The sequence below is a fragment of the Lagopus muta genome, chromosome 1 (genome assembly GCF_023343835.1).
Source record: "Lagopus muta isolate bLagMut1 chromosome 1, bLagMut1 primary, whole genome shotgun sequence".
Classification (NCBI taxonomy): domain Eukaryota; kingdom Metazoa; phylum Chordata; class Aves; order Galliformes; family Phasianidae; genus Lagopus; species Lagopus muta.
In genome coordinates, this window is record NC_064433.1 from 112,650,933 (window position 1) to 112,668,158 (window position 17,226).

The following is a 17,226-nucleotide window of genomic DNA, read 5'->3' on the forward strand; positions in this document are numbered from 1 at the left end:
GAGTCTCCTTTCTGCAATTTGCTATCAATAAATTTTCAGGGAGATAAACAATTTTTCCTTTATTACTCCATATAATGTCTTCTATGTTGTGTGGTTTACTAAAAGCCTGATTTGTAAGTGATAAGTTGTGGATTGTCTTTCATATGATCTTTGCTTTTCTATATGCAGTTGAAGAGATAAACAGGTAAAAATGTGAGCAGGTTCTGTTCCTATGCCCTTTATGTTTTGAATCTGTGTTATAAGTTAGATCATTCTGGTCTAATTGTAACAGAATTACCTTTCACAGTCTATTTCTAAATAGCGATCAAAACAAAATGGTTTACAGCCATTCCGGGTTGCAGAGGCATGCTGGAAATAGAAGAATTGCACATTTGAAAATTACAATTATTCCAGGAGAACAAAAATGAATTGAGTGAAGTTGTACATGCTTGGGTACTGTGGAGGCTAGGTCCATGCAACATTTAGAGAAAGTGTATTAATAAATAATTCTTAGAGATCCAAAATGCATTTCCATGCTCAGTTCGGAAAATCACTTTTTTTTTTTTTTTTTTTTAAACCCTTTTCAATCTCCTTTTCCCCCTGTTTTAACTACTTTAAAAACCCCTGTTTTTTGAGGGATTTGCAAAGGGTGTTGTTGTTTGGTGCTTTGTTTGTTTGTTTGTTTACGGCAAATTGGAATGAATTATAAAAATATGGTTGGAATTCCTGCTAATGTGTGTAGCTATGCCTGTGTTATTTAGGAAAATAACATAGGCACTATGTTACTATGGCTTGCATAGTGTTTATACAATTTAGTGTTATAAATATTTATAGGATTGCTTGCACTGAACTCTCAGTGCTTAACAGTTCCTTATTAGTCTACCAATTTATTGAGAAATTAATAAGAGCAGTATTTATCAGTGTTACAATTTATGCTTCCTATTATAAAGAAGATAGGGAGATAAAGCTCAGCGTCTGTAATTATGACAGATAATATCCATGAAATTAATAAAGGATTGGTTTTATTTAGTGTGGAAGCATGGAAACAAAATTATTTGATGGAAAGATTAATGGGATTTGACTTCATTTCTTATTTTATTGTAAACATAAATTGTGTGCAGAAATCTACAATGGTTTTACTGTAGCATAATGAAAATCTGCCTACTTAATTGTCAGGATTCATATGAATCACTTTTTTTTAATGGGTGTATAGAGAATTAAACAGTTTTTCTAAAATGGTTAAGGCTTTTAGATGCTCAAAGGAGACAGGCTGAAGAGGTCAGAAAGTGGTCAGAAAATTGTACTCAGTAATATCTTCTTCAGAGAGCAGACAGTTGTCATCATAGAGTAATCTTCATGTGTTTGTGTTTGCATTGCCTTTCATTTTAACTTAGGAGGCAAGATAAAATGTCTAGTGTGTGGCAGAGCTTGTAAAGGAAGGTGACTCAAATCGCAGTAAATGTGATTATAAGGTTCCTATCAAGATAGACGGCTGATATTAAGTAAGAAAATATATAGATACAGATCTAATATCTTTGCATTTTCCTAGCTGTATATGTAGGAAACACTGCAGAAATACTATATCAGGGTTGATAAAACGCCGTTGCTTAATTTTGTACTTTTGCCATACCACTTGTATTACACAAAAACATATTTTTATTGGTATATGCAGAATTAGAATAATGAATGATGTTCAGAAATATCTACATATCATTAGTAAAGTATGATAGAGAATTTACAGTTGAACCCTGTCAAGAAGGGAGCTCTTTTCTCACTGTAGTCTCTTGTAGTTTTGTATAGTAAAATAAAAGTTAACTCACAGTTAAAGGTTTAATTAGAAGTTCTTATATAGTCCAGGAAATATTGTTAAATTAGTTTACCATATAATGCTCCTATCTATAAATTTTGTATTCAAAATGAGGCTATGTGGTGCTAATCATTTTTGGGGGAGTTAAATTCCCTTCCTTTAACGCTGTAAACTTTTCCTGATGCTTTTGTGTATCCTAATGCCCATCACTTGTTATCCTTTCCATTAGTGCAGATTACTTTTAGAAGCAATTTTTTGTGAACAAGAATATTGTAATTCTTGTCTTTCCTTAGAAATCTTTCTGAAAAATGTATATATTTGGCAATACTTTTTTAATGCATTTTAGAATCGTACTGACTACTAGGATTTTTGTGCTTTCATACGTCTTTTCATAGCTGCACAGTAATTACCTACTTTGTGGACATTTTATTTTTATAAATTGTTTTTTTCCCTCTCAAGTGTCTTGAATTGTTCTTCTCTCTCTCTTACTATGAAAATATATATTTTTCCCATTTAGACTAAATTATCCTAAGTGTCTTTTCTCTTTAGGCTCAGCTTCTTTCTTTGCCAAGTCTTTGAACTCTGGTAATTATAATAATCAAATAACATTCTTAAAGCAAATATAATTTATCTTCACATTAGAAATTAAACAGTGCTTTACAAGCATCTTAGCATTCTAAGCAAGCAAAACACCATATCATTCTTCAATTATATCAAATTTATTCTAATTAGTGAAAGGTTCCAGTTCATCTTGCTTGGTATTCAAACTACTAAAGCCATTACATAGTAATCTTCCCATAAATTCCCCCAAAGTTTCTGTTTGTGATGGTGGTTCTAATTTTGAGTTTCATCTAACCAGTAGAAAAAATTTAATCTTCTGGACTAAAAATTATAGATTCAGACAGTAAATAATGAAATAGTAATGTAAGGCAGTGTTTTGAGAAAGCCACAGGATAGAGATGTCTGATCTGCAGGGTACTCCCAAACAAACAGTCTCTCCTACTTCAGAGCTATTCACATTCCCAGAATCTGCTCAGTTTATTTTCAATGGCTCATACATGGCAGACTCCTAATGTAGAAGATTGCTTCATCTGCTTCATCAGTGAGTGTTCAGTGTTATATAATGCAAGCCTGAGGTTCTTTTCAGTGTGTGGACACAAGCGTCTAATAAGGAAAGCTTCTGTTGGAGAAAGACCAGAAGAGGTCCACAAAGATGATTAGAGGGCTGGAGCACTTGCCCTTCAAATACAGGCTGAGGGAGCTGGGCTTGTTCAGCCTGGAGAAGAGAAGGCTGCGGGGTGACCTCATTGCAGCCTTCCAGTACCTAAAGGGAGCCTACAAACAGGAGGGGAGTCAACTCTTTGAAAGGGCAGATAACTGCAGGACAAGGGAAGTTTAAGTTGAAGGGGGGAAGATTTAAATTGCGTGTCAGGGGGAAGTTTTTTGCTATGAGAGTGGTGAGGTGCTGGAACGGGCTGCCCAGATAGGCTGTGGATAACCTGTCGCTAGAGGTGTTCAAGGCCAAGTTGGATGGGGCCCTGGGCAGCCTGGTCACCTGCCTGTGGCAGGGGGATTGGAACTTGATAATCCTCGAGGTCCCTTCCTACTGAAGCCATTCTATGTTTCTATCATTCTATGAAAGCACGGTCAGGGAAGATTATTGACATTGTGGTCACAGTTTGTAAGGTTTATGATGGTACTTCAAATTTATTCCTCTAAGATATGTCTCTCAAATAAATGACAACTATTAATACAGTGTATTTATTGTTTCGTGAAATCCAGTGCATTTTGATTTGTGATGCTAAAGCATGCAGAATTACTTTTCAGTATTTAGAATCATAGAATCACTCAGGTTGGAACAGACCTTAAAGATCATCGAGTCCAACCAAGACCTAACCATACTACCTGAACTCTAACAAACCCTCTGCCAAATCACGTCCCAGAGCATTAAAGTTGTCTTAAACTTTTGTGCACTTCCTGATCATGTATGTCGCATTGCCTGCAAAGCATAAAAATCTCAGGGAGCCTAATGCCAAATATATTATTTGCATTATCATCTATTTTTGAACTTTGGATTAAATCTATACTTGTGTCACAAGTGGTTGGTATTTAAATGATGTACTAGCATATATTTAATAGAACCGTAGAACATCCGAAGTTGGAAGGGACCTGTAAGGATCATGGAGTCCAACTCCTGGCTCCACAAAGGACCACCCAAAATTCAAACCATGTGTCTGAGAAACTTGTCCAGAAGCTCCTTGAACTCTGACTGTGTGGGGCTATGCACACTGCCCTGAGCAGCCTGTTCCATGCCCACTGCTCTCTTGTGAAGAACGTCCTAACATTCAGCTTGGCTCTCCCCTGACACAGCTCCATGCTGTTCAGTATCCTCTGAGCTTACTCGTCATGCCACAATTTCCTCAGGAAACGCTATGTTATTTGTAGCTGACAGTAAATTTCTGTAGATAGCTCTATGCAAATTACATATACAGTATTTCAAATATTTACTGAATCCTGTAAGAATGCAATTAATGTCTGAGGAATATTAAAATATTATTTCAAGCAACGTTACAAGGAATGCATTAAATGAATATTCATTGGTAGTGTTACTCAAACGTGTTTATTTGCAGAAAATAACATTTTAGAGCAAAGTTTGTCTTGCCATGTAATGCAAAAGCATTTTTAAAAGCCATATGGACTGTTTACTTTTACTGGAAAAGTATAGCCCTAAGGTGAAAAAACTTAAGCTAAAGAATACAAGTGTCAACTTTAAATTATTAGTTACCTTGCAAGAAGAAACTACAGATACTTTGCTTTTCCAAGGATGAGCTATTCCTCACATAGTAAAAATGGATATTAGTATCTGCCTTTTTGCATCATTTTGAGGTTCTAGCATAATAGGATTGCAACATTCTCATAATGTGTTAGTGTTAGCTTTTTCCATAAATTAAGTTCACAGTTTCTTCACATGGAAAATAAATCTGGGGAGAAATGTCTAGAGTCAGTTAAAATAACATTTAATTTATAAGTTGTTTTCAGTGAAGTGATGTGTGTGCTGAAACAGAAAGACTGCATTTCTCAGCTGGAATAATCAGGTTTATCTAGAGAAACATTAGAAGAAATACTCAAAATCTTATGTAAAACATGTTTTCTGTGTGTCTTTGGACATATTTTAACTAGTTAGATAGTTGGCATAGATGTGAGGTTTTTGTTGAATAAGTTGGAAAAAAAACATTGAATTTATGTTAAACGTATTAGCTATAAATATATAATGGTAGAAAAACTTAAGTTGTCAGGAAAAGACTGCAGGAGAAATATTAGGTCATTTCTGTATAATTGTTAGATTGCTCAGGCCAGTCATATTTGAAAAATGCGCAACATAAGTCTTCATCTAGCCTGTTTGAAATAACTTATTTTTTAAAATCTTTATTCTTCATCTAATAAAACAAACTAAATAGACATGACTCATATGTATAGCTGCTGAGTTTTCATGAGCAACAGCTCTTGTCTCTTGGAGATGACTCCAGTGATTGCATATGGGCACAAAGAAGTCAACATTTTGATTTTTCCAATCCTAGCAGTGAAGAGCTCTTTATATGTTGAGAATGATCAGATATTTACATATTATAGAGGAATGAGTAAAATGTCTTTTAAACTTTAATTTTGTGTTCTATAAAGTACAATAACATACAGTAAGAACAACATTTAGGTTATCCACCTAAGGAGAATTTATATAACTAATAGCCTTGAAAACTTTTTGTAAAACCAAGAAATCAAGATGTTTTATTCCCTTGCCTGTTACTGCTAAAAAACACATCCCAGAAGACACATCTAAGAGCATTCTTAATGATATACCTAAAGCTAACCTTGAAATTATTTCTTTCATTCCTATACCAGCTCTGCAAATGTTAGGTAAAAAAGGCAAAAGAACACACACTGTAATTGAAAATATCACTTTAATTCATCCTTTTGCTTAAATAATCATACTTATAATGCCAATACGAGAAGTCTGTAAAATTGGGATAAGGCTTTTGAAATAATTTTATTTATTTAGCATTACAATTTATTTCTTTCATCAATATCTATGCTTTTAAAACACCCGCAAGGCCTAGAATTTTCTGGAGACCAAGGCAAATCTTTCTTTATCATCAGTGATGTGCAATCCAGCTGAATGATAGACAGCTGTATCCTAATCAGGAGAGAAGTATCTTTTCTATTTTTAACCCAGTATATAACTGCTGATGCTTGGCAGCAAATTTAAAGGGTGACACGGCAGATACAGGATGAAAGGTAATTTTAGGGAAAGGACAAGGAAAGGGGAAAAAGAACAGAAATCTCAGTTTGTGGCTGACAAGACAGTAACGTATTCTCATCCATATGAGCAGAGGAGAGCATTTTGCCTGTGAAAGGAAGGGGAATTCACAACTGCTTACTCTTTGGGTGTAAGAGATTATTCTTCTACACCATTGCCTCAAAGCTTGCTGATGCTCAAAACCAGGGTTAAGAAATCCTTTGTCAGCAAGAGAGAGAGGGAGATAAGCTGCAGATTAGTGGCCAGGAAGCAGTCTTTTGTGTGGGTTTATCTCAAGGGAGATAGCCATCTCAGGGGGTGCTGCACAGACAACTATGAAATGAGGTTTACTGACATGAGAAGCCTCACGACCTGCCTCTCTCCCTCCTGAACTTGCTCTGCACCCTACCTGCTTGCTGCCTAAGGCTGGCCATGCAGATGCTGCTCTGCCCCGAAAAGGTTTCTGTCAACAGATTCCTCACGATGTGATGCCTGCATGAGGAAGAGCAAAGGTGTCTGCTGTCAGAAGCCTCACGAGCTGATGCCTGCATGCTGATGGACTCTCCCCTGGGCCTTCTACCAGACACCTGCTGATTCCTCCTGGACTTACTCTGTACCTCCTGGACCTACCCAGTACCTGCACCTTCTTGCTGCCCAAGGCAGGCCACGCTGCTGCTGCTCTCCCCCTGTGCTTTTACCTCAGATCATTGGAATGGCATGCGACAGGGCCGATGCTGGATCCTGGTGGCTGTTCCCGCTTCACGCAATTCTTGCTTCTTTCCTATCTTTTCTAATGCCCGCCTTTCTCCCTCCATCACCCTAATACATAATAGTGTCCGTCCTCTCTTTTTCCATCTCCCTGATTAAAATCTGTGATAAACTGGTCAGACATTTGAAGTCTGACCAGTTTATCATCAAAGTACTTCCTCTCCCTCCTACAAATTGGAGTGAGACATTGGTAAATGATCCAAAGTATAAGATTAATAGTATATGGCTCTAACAAATGCAGGTTTGTTAAGCCAAATTTTATAACAATCTGAAAATTACACAAGGAAAATGAAGAAATCTCTACAGGAGAAATTCGTTTGCATTACTGAAAAGTAGGGCAAAATTCTTGGCTGGCTAGATGTTCAACTATGGAGGAAAAAACAATGATTTTGGCATGTCATGCAAATCAGAATGAGACTTGGAATGCACCTGTGAAAATTTTAACCTGAAAAGTATACTAACAGCTCAAATTTAATTTTCATGTAAATTACAATTTAATAGTTGTCTTTTAAATAAATAATCTTCTATTCTCAGAAGTAATTACTAGAGGTAAATATTAATAAAAAAAATTGCCTTGCTGCTATGAAGGAATAGATACATGAATATGGATTTTTTTCTTCAAATTCTGGGTAACTACATGTAATAGGAATTATACAGCTTCCCAGGCTTCCAGTTCTTTTATATATGAAAAAATAAAGGTAAGTTCTAAAAGATGAAAAAAATAAGCTGTTTTATACTAATATAATTTGAATTTGCAATTTCTGACATGAAGAGTCCTGCTTTGCACTAACCATTAATGGCAGATGCTAGACCATAACTAGCAAGGGCAGAATCCTACTGATGAAGGGAGAGGCTGAGGAAGAAGAACTGTGAACATTAAATTGTTTGCATAATGTTCAGAAATTATTTGTTCACTGCTTTTTAGTGCTGGGGATTTCTCTGTGAAGTACTAACCAAACTTTGTTTTGTTTCTTTTAATGAGATCTGACAAGATCATGACCTGTTGCTTGCATGAGCCAGGCTAAGCATTTTTCTGTTGTTGAAATCTGAATGATGAATACAGGCCTGAAGTCAAGTCAGGTTTATCTCCTATAATGGACATGGATGAAGGCCACAAAGATGATCAGAGGGCTGAAGCACCTCTCCTGTGAAGGAAGACTGAGGGAGCTGGATTTGTTTGATATGGAAAAAAAAAGGGTTCTGGGGAGACCTCATTGTGGCCTCATTGTAGGCGGAAAGGAAAAGTCTTTGAAAAAAAATGGGAGATTTAGGTTAGCTGTTAGGGGGAAATTCTTTCCCCAGAGGGCAGTGAGGCGCTGGCACAGCTGCCCAGAGAAGCTGTGGTGCCCCATCCCTGGAGGCTCAAGGCCAGGTTGGATGGGGCCCTGGGCAGCCGGAGCTGGTGGGGGGCAGCCCTGCCCATGGCAGGGGTTGGGGCTGGGTGACCTTTAGGGTCCATTCCAGCCCAAACCATTCTGCGATTCTACACTCTTGCCCTGAGAAGAGGCTTGAAAAGCATTCAAAATATCAATGCCAGTTTAGAGATGAAGTTGTGTAATAAATGTGCGTGTGTTTATGTTTACAGTAGTATTCCTTGTTTTGGGATGTAAAAGTTGTAAGTACATCACATTCTGAACTGAGACATCTTATGTGAGGGAAAAGACATCATCTTGGAACATTTCTGAGTTAGAATAAAAATTTTCTAAAGCAGACAGAAGAAGTGTCTATTTCTACTGCCTGTTTTTTAACATGAGGAAAACAAAAAACAAGAACAGATTTAATCTTGGTCTGTTATTCCTATTTGACAGTTCTGATGCTTGTAAAACTGTTTAAAAGTTTATACATGAAAAAAGATACACATGTAAAAGCCACAGTGAGAAAACTAAACAAAACCTCCAAACACACACAAAACAACATTTATAGTCAAAATGATATTTCAAAAATAGAGGCTGCATAATGTAGAATAGGGTTCTTTTTAAGAAATCTACATTTTTACCATTCTACCTGCTATTGTATCTAACATACCCATTTTTAAAAGGGTAACATCAAAGTGTATGGGGAGAGCTGGATAGGGGCAGCTAATGAATGCCTACCATAATGCAACTAGGTCACCTCATGGCAATAAATGTTATCCTCCAAAACTTCTGATCAACATTAAATTTCAAAATATTTGACCTAATTTTATCTACCTCGATGTTGATACCAGACTAAGAAAAGAAAAAAAAAGAAAAAAAAAGAATAGCCTCAAAGCCCATAACCTTCTGGTGCATGCATTAGCAGAGGACTTATAGCAGACTTATTTTCAGTCATGCAAGTTCTTTGAATTTGAACCAGAAACAACAACCTACAACTTAGGGAACATTCAAGAGCAATTGTTGTGAGCAAAACCCAAGGTTTTATTTTTTTGACGATGCAAGTGGGTGGTAAAAGCAACCATTCAGAAATACTCTTATTGAGTAAAAGTTGACAGAACATCAGTTTACACAAATTTTTGAGTAATGCTAAACAACACTTGTATGAATATGAGTTTAGTAAATAGTTCACATCAAAAGATCCTCCTTACAAAGAGAACTGCTAGTTGTTTTTTTCCGCCAGATGTTATGAAAACTGTTTAAATAAAACATTTCATTTAGAGAAGTGTTTGAAAATCTGAACACTATTTTCAAATGCGCACAATGTATTTTCTCTCAAACACAATAATGATTTCACAGAAAGGTAATTCTTAGGCTGTGATGTGATGTGCATTTAATGTCTCTGGAAAAGAAAAAAAACAAACCAAACAAACAAAAAAAACCACTTAATTTTCTAAATCTGATTAGAATTGGAAGAGAAATGGATCTAAACATCCAAATGGATGAAAATTCAAATGCAAACAGACGCTTTTGAGTTTCTTACAAAAAGAAAAAAGAATTCTTACTAGCTCAGAATACTTGAACTCAAAACTATAAAGAAAGCTACTAGACCTAAAAGCTATGCTTTTATTGTCAGAGTCAGGAATTAGAGTAGCTTTATGCAACTTGTGTGACCGCAACTAATGAATTTATATGTAAAAACATATAGTGTATATAATATATAAACAAAAAAATCAAGTGAATTATAATGTCTACATTATGGTAATTATGAAGTATACAAAAATGATTTAGGAAAGTTAAGACTGCAACGGAAAAGTCTTCTGTGGCTTTATAAATTATCTCTAGATTTCACAGAGGAATGTGGCAAAAATCCAGGTATGGTACGAAGGCTCAGAGCTTTCTTGTCTGAGCTTATGACCATTCAGTCTTATAAGGTTTGGTGCATTTCAGCTTTTGTACATATTGTCAGAATTTCCCACTGCTCCTTTTTGGACTAGCTAATACAAAGTACTGACTGGAGACTGGAGTCAAATCTTCTGGTTTTCTGAACAGTTTGTCCTGTGACTAAATGTGTGATTATAGAGTTTATAGCATTGTTTTTTTGTTTGTTTGTTTGTTTGTTTGTTTTCTTTTGTTGTTGTTTTTTGACCACAGTCTTACAAGACAATGTTAAGAAAATTTAGAATAAGATATCTAATAATATATTGTTGATGCTCTGTTGTTTTGATGCATGTATTCAGCATCTTTTTCCTTTCTCTTGAGTGCAATCTTGGTTGTTATAAAAATATTTAGAGCTCAGGAAAGACAAGCTGATAGGAAAAAATAAATTACAGTAGAAATCATGTATGAACAGGTTTGAACCTGTATATGAGGATGGATTCCATGTAACTGAAAATTCTGATATGTTTAACAAATAACACAGATTTTGAATCTATTGTGAATTACCTTTTACTTAATTAAATCAATTAGATTTTTAAAATTTTTTTCTTTTTGAAGGAGAACAGTTGTGAATCAATGATATTTAAAATTCTAAAACAATATAACATTCAAGTAAACTCATTTGCCGAAGTGTTATTTCCTTTCAATTTGTGTATATATTGATTTTGTTACTATTTTGAACCCAGACAAGAAAAGATTAGATAGGGCAGTTGACTGACAGCAATTAAATCAATCCATGATTTTCTTTGTCTCAAACGAACAATGACTGGCAGTTCTGATAAAAGCCAGAATTTCTCATTGATTTGAATGCTGCTAGGAGTGATCACCTCGTGAGATGATTTATGGAACCTTTTATTCTTTTGTACGTAGGAGGAAGTTCTTCAAATTGCAAAGTGTGGTTTTCCTTAAAGATTAACAGCATACCTGCAGCACCTGAAAGGAAGATAGATGTGAAATGCAGAGCTCTGGTAAGATTACTCTAAATGTTTAATTTTTTTCTATTGCATTAGGAGAAAACATAATTTTACTATTGTTCTGGCTGCTACCACAGAAGATTTAGTGGTTTTATTAGGTGACCACCTGGTTTTTGCATAATAAAACTCAGTACTTACTGTAGGACCTCACATAAGCTCAGTGATATGAACTCAAATGGATGCTTGAAAAAAAATGGTTACTTTACCCTATTTAAATAATTATATTCTTCTGCTGTAATCTACATTTAGTTTTAGATATTAGATGAATTTGAAATCCATAAATATTTCAAGCAGTTTACATATTGACCACAGTAGGGTAAGTCTCTTTTGGTACCTTCCTCCTTACACATGCAAAATTGTTTTGTCATTTGGATTTCATTAATTGTTGGAATGTACTTAATCATATCTGTATTATACTCGATAAACATATACCTTCACTCTCAATAAAGTAATTAAATTATGTTAGGAATTTCAGAAAAACGACTGCATAATGTTAACATAACATTAAATAAATCATATGTTTTAAAGCACATAGGTGTATAAAGATAAAATCTCTCTTGATTTTCAGAGCTAGTATTTTAATTATATTCTTTAAATGGTTGTTTACTTTATTACCTAGTAGCCCTGCATTCTGCATGAATTGTAGACAGAGAAGAAATACTGACTAGTAGTGATGCAAGTACTAAGGGATTACCTCTTCCAGTGATAGATGCTGGGGAGGGAAAAAAGTCTCCTCACTTGATTTTGTGTGACAAAGTCTGTTTATGTGGAGAAAAATACAAAAGAAAGTAAACACAAAAGCTAGAATGAAATAGTTTGCAATTTGAGACTTTGGAAAAAATGATGTAGATTTTTGTCCTGCGGCACCATGCCTTGTCTTGTATCATTTTCTGCTCTGAAAGTACTGTAAGGAAATGGTAAGAGGAAAAGCTAGATTCAAATTATATAATTGATTGTATTGTATAATATCTTGTCAAGGGACATTTTAACTCTGCCTCATAATTTTGAATATAATTCAGTATGAAAACTTGTAAGTGACTTGTAAAAGTCACTCACAGTAAAATCCAACAAATTTTTACAATGTATGGGGTAATTAAATTATTGATTTGAATGGGGAAAATTCCTTCCTAGTGAAAATGAAGACAAAAAAAGAAGTAGATGTACCCCTTCTTCAGAATTCTGTGGGAAATCTTGTGGAAAAAAAAACCAAAAACCACACTGATGAAGATGGACAGAAAGATTTTTTTGAAGATGACAGAAAGATTCTTGACTTATAGTACACATGGTTACTGTTACAGAATGGTCTGAATTGACTGGTTGTATGCCAGGCAATTTGTTTTGGAATGGGAGTGCATTCTGTCCTTAAAGAGCCTGGGATTATTTTAGTTAATTTACGTAAAGAACTAATACAGTCTATGAGTACTAAAAACTGGTCAAATACAAGCAGATAGCAAATAGTGTTTGTGCTACTATTACTGAAATATTATTTGAACGTCTGGTTTTCGTGTGTTAAGAATTGTACTGAATACTGGAAGGAAATCAAAAGAAACACATCAGAAGCATGGAAAAATAGCTGGAGTATGTGCATATAGTGTTGTAACTTTGTAGCTGTTAAGAGTTTTCTGTTCAGTCTTTCCATTGCATTAATAATGTCCTTTGCCTTGACTTTGAAGGGCTTACTGAGCATTGTGAATGAACCATCAGTTTTATTTTTAGATATGTCTTTTATTTTAATTTGATGCCCCCTGGTTATTGAAATACAGCAGCCAGAGAATAGTTAAACTCTATCCACTCTCTTCATGCTACTCATGATTTTGTAGACTTCTGTAATATTCTTTCTAACTTACCTCTCTTCCAAGATGAAGAGTATGATAAGGTATTAATTTTATTGATATTTCTCACTTCAAACTTCTAGTATTTCTCCAAAAATGTTAAGAAAATTAAACAGATAAAATCAGTAGGGAAAGATAGAAAGCCATTTGGATTTTAGCAGTGCTTGTCCTCTATCTGCATTAGTCAAAGTGAAGATGAGATAATTAAGTGGTGTCTTAAGAAATATAACTTCTTAAAAAATTCACATGGAACATAGAAAAAAACACAGAAGTTTTCCATGAATGAAATTCAAAATGTCAGATGAAAAGTAATAAGAGTTGTTAAATACCATTAACCTTTTAAAATGATTTATAGCACAGCCTCTTATATCAAAAGTCAATCTGTGACAAACTTGCTTGATGGCTATGCCTGACTATAAGAAACCACTGGCAAAACCACTGAAATGAAATCTTAGAAATGCTGTTAGACAGATTCCATTATTCGTCTCAGGAGTCAAGTGAGCTGTCTTATTCATAACCTGCAATCGCTATTGGGAATTGTAACAGTAAATATGGAGTTGTGATGCTGGGATTCTAAAGCACGTACATAAAGTAAGAGATTTTGCTTGTCTTCTTTATCTATTAATAGAAGAATATTTTGCCAAGTGATAGAAAAGCTTCTCCTCTTGAGAAAGCAGAATAACTCTGGGTCTTGGTTCCAGTTCTTCATCTTTTTCTGTTTAGTGTGTACATGGCAAACATCCCTGAAGTAGGAACTAGTGCTGATCTGCACCCCTGGAAACGTAAGAATTATTATAAATATTTTCCAGTACGAAAATGTGAATTTTAGCAGCCAAGACCTACATGTAGCCTCTAGTGAAAGGGCTGGCAGAGTGAAGTAGTCCAGTGTGAGAAGCTTTTAGTTTTCATATTTACAGCTTGCTCCCATTGCTAACTTTATTACCACTGTTGAAGGTGCACAATGAGACTGAGCAGTGAGTGGGATCCTGAACAAATAGGAAGGTCTGGTTTAGCTAAATTTCATTTTGTGAAATAAAGATTCTTTAATTTTCCTACATGTAATCTTTGTCTGTTTTGTGTTCAAATGACCTTGGCTATGCCTTCTAAATAATTAGGAATTCAGCTTTCATTTTCTTTGAGGGTTTTTTTTTTTTTTCTATACTTTTGTATACTTTTTTGTATACTTTATGCTGTATACTTGTAAAAGTCCACAGAAAACCCCAAAATATGAGAAATGATATCAGCTCTCTAATCAAGAATGTAGCTATTTTTTTATGCTCTAATTAAATAGATGGATTAATCAATATTCCTGACTTCAGCCTCATAGGCAGCTGAATACCACACAGTTGCTTGCTCGGTTCCTTGCTCTGGAAAGGGAGAAGCACAAAAGTTAGAAAACCAGGGCATTTAAACTAGTCCTATTCTGGGGCCTGCTCTTCAAATTCTTCTCACCCAAGACTGAATTTGATCTTCCTTTCTAATGGATGTATATTTATCACTTAGAGGTAGCAGCCATCTATTCTGTTTTAATTACATAGATTTTTTACAGAATTGCTGCATAAGGGATTGCACACAAAATGTGTTAATTTTCTCAAGGTAACACCTCTTTCCTAGCTCTTCTATTTCTCATTCATTTGCTTGAAGTGAACCTGCAAGAAGGGAGGCATCTGTGTTAGCCTCTAAGTTCATAGCAATAGCATGCTATTTAGTGTCTCCTGATTATTCCCATTTAGTTTCACTTATATTGCCCAGCAATCCTGGAGTGCATGCACTGAATCTCTTGGGTGAAATTTAGCTGGAAGATGAACTTGTCTAATGTTCTCCAACCACTAGTGGTGCTCTGTTCTTTGGAGTGAAAGGACTGCTTGAAAGTATATAAAAAAAATAGCACAACTTGTACTGGTCTACATGTCTACTCCTTTTGTGCCTCACTGCATGCTAAGATAGCTAAATTTTTTGCACACAGTCTTTTGTAAATTTTCCAGCCAAAAGAAATGCCATCATGTTTTCATGAGTTTAAATGTCCTGGGAACTGTGTTATGTCAGTGGATGAGGATAACGTGGAGAGCTTGTTAAAACCCAACCAGATATAAAGCAGATACAACTTAAAGTTTAAACTATGGTTCATTTTCATTTATTATTTTTCTATTTATTATTTATAGTAAAAAGCATGAATTAAGAATGCATTTTGTAATTTCGTAACTTCTGATACATTTTTAATTGACATTTTTGTTCAGACATTCACTTAAGACTAAAAGCCCATGAATTTTAGATGATTTGATTTATTTAAAAAGAAAAAAAAAAGATATTCTGTATTGTTTCTGAATCAGAGTAAGGAGTGACTGTACTGTGACAGGATGGACATATCTCTGGTATTTATGTAATCATCATCCTTAGTAGAAAGGAGAGGGTCAGTATCTGTTACTGTCTGAACGCTGTTCTTCAGCTTTTTTAAAATGGAAATGTTGTATGATTTAAATTCCCATGAAGGCATGCAAAAATCATCAGAGCCAAATATTAAAAGAGGAGCTCGAGTCATTGAGGCTGTGTTAGTTTCCAGAACTAGGTGCGTAAAAGTGACTTACAGGTCATACTTTTGGTACCCTGTGAAAGTTACTTTTATTGTACAAATTCCAGCTAAAGTTGTTTGTGAGAAAAGTGAGGTACAGATTAGCACCATGCATTTTGTGGAAAGCAGTAGTCATTGTGTACTTAGTAACGGGGTAAATAGAGTACAGCGAGAAGCTTTCAAATGACAAATTACCATTTGTTCATTCACATTCCTAAGTCATAGTTATTAATTAAAAAACATTGCCAGGTATTGTAAGTTGTTTGTACACTTGCAGTTTCTTTATTCCTACATGTAGAGAAAATAATCAAATTCTAAAAATTTTGCCAAATGGACATTAAGTATCTTCAGGTATTAGTAGCATTGCAACAATTAAAAAAATCTATTTTTGATTACTGAATTCTACATTAATGTTTACTATGGATTTCCTTATTGGCAATGATAGTAAAGAGGCTGAATTTAGTCTGATAAATTCAGATTCATGGTCTCTTTGAAAAATGGAGTTTAAACTGAATGGATCAATATTAATAGATTGCCTTGAAAATGGCATCTAATGGATTTATTCAGATTGTGTGTAGAGGTCAACAAGTAATCAGAAACTAAAGCTTTTGCGTAAAATGCCTAAATGGCTGGTAACTGTTGCTTCAACCCCACGTACTCTTCAGTGGCTGTCTAAATCATGTAGAAAAGTCTGTGTATATTGCTGAGTCATTAACTCAAGAGACTTTCCAATGCATACATGTATTTGAAGAATAGTTTTGGCTTTCTTGAAAGGAAATATCCAATACATAAGCTCCAAGTAGTATCTGAACAATAGAATGAAGCCTGAGGGGAAAGTCTGTTTTGAACACTGAGTTCTTAGTTTCTGCTTCAGTAAAACCAAATGCCTGGAAGGGATTGAGCTTGGTTTCTCTGTAAGAGACAATAGCTTGGTCTCTACTCTGCCAAGTCCCTGACTGTTAGGACTTACAAGTTGATATTCCAACTCTGAAACATGCTACCCATCTCCTCTTCCATTAGTGTTCTTGCTGAGTTAAAACTTTCCCCAGTGTTGCCATTTACAATGGCTCCCAAATTTGTGCCGCTCATACACTGTTTTTGCTCTTTTCAGTAATAATTTTAAAGGATCACTGTTCTAGTCTTCAGTTTTAGCAAGATTTTCACGTGCAGATCTAAGAAGAGCAAGCTGCTTACATTACCAGTTCCAACTCTTTCCAACTTTAAAGCCTCCTCATTCTTGACAGTCTCTGGAAAAGAAATGCAATAGTCTGTTCTGTATAATCCATACACAGCAGATGATGACTGTATGATGTATATTAAAAAAAAAGGTGAAATAGAAATTCACTGATATTTTTCTGAAGTTTTAAAACTGAAATCCTGGGAAGATACCTTTTACTCTATAGAAAATGTATGATGAAAGTATGGCTTATATCCAGATGTACGGGTAGGCTAAAATAGGTACATTTGGGGGCACTGTGGTAGTGGTTCTTTCAGGGTCATCTTCTAGGTACTCAAAACTGAGCAAACAGAAATACAGAGAGATCTTTATTTAAAGGGCTTTATATCTTTACTCATGAATACATGGTTCTCTTCCCATACTACCCCTTGAAGAGAGAGAAATTGCATTCTGGCTGATACTAGAACTAGTAAGACTGCATAGAGAGACTGGGAGAATGCAAGAGTGTACCTTGGTTAAGACTGCTGTAATTTTAGGTC

At 35.1% G+C, this 17,226-nt stretch overlaps 1 protein-coding gene across 1 annotated transcript in view; it reads left to right on the plus strand.

The window, feature by feature from the left end:
- Positions 1–17,226, plus strand: part of CFAP47 (cilia and flagella associated protein 47) — a 258,882-nt gene that overhangs the window by 157,302 nt on the left and 84,354 nt on the right. Inside the window, exon 52 of the mRNA XM_048953295.1 lies at positions 11,006–11,103. Coding sequence (XP_048809252.1) covers positions 11,006–11,103 — 98 coding nt within the window. The remainder of the gene's footprint in view (positions 1–11,005; positions 11,104–17,226) is intronic.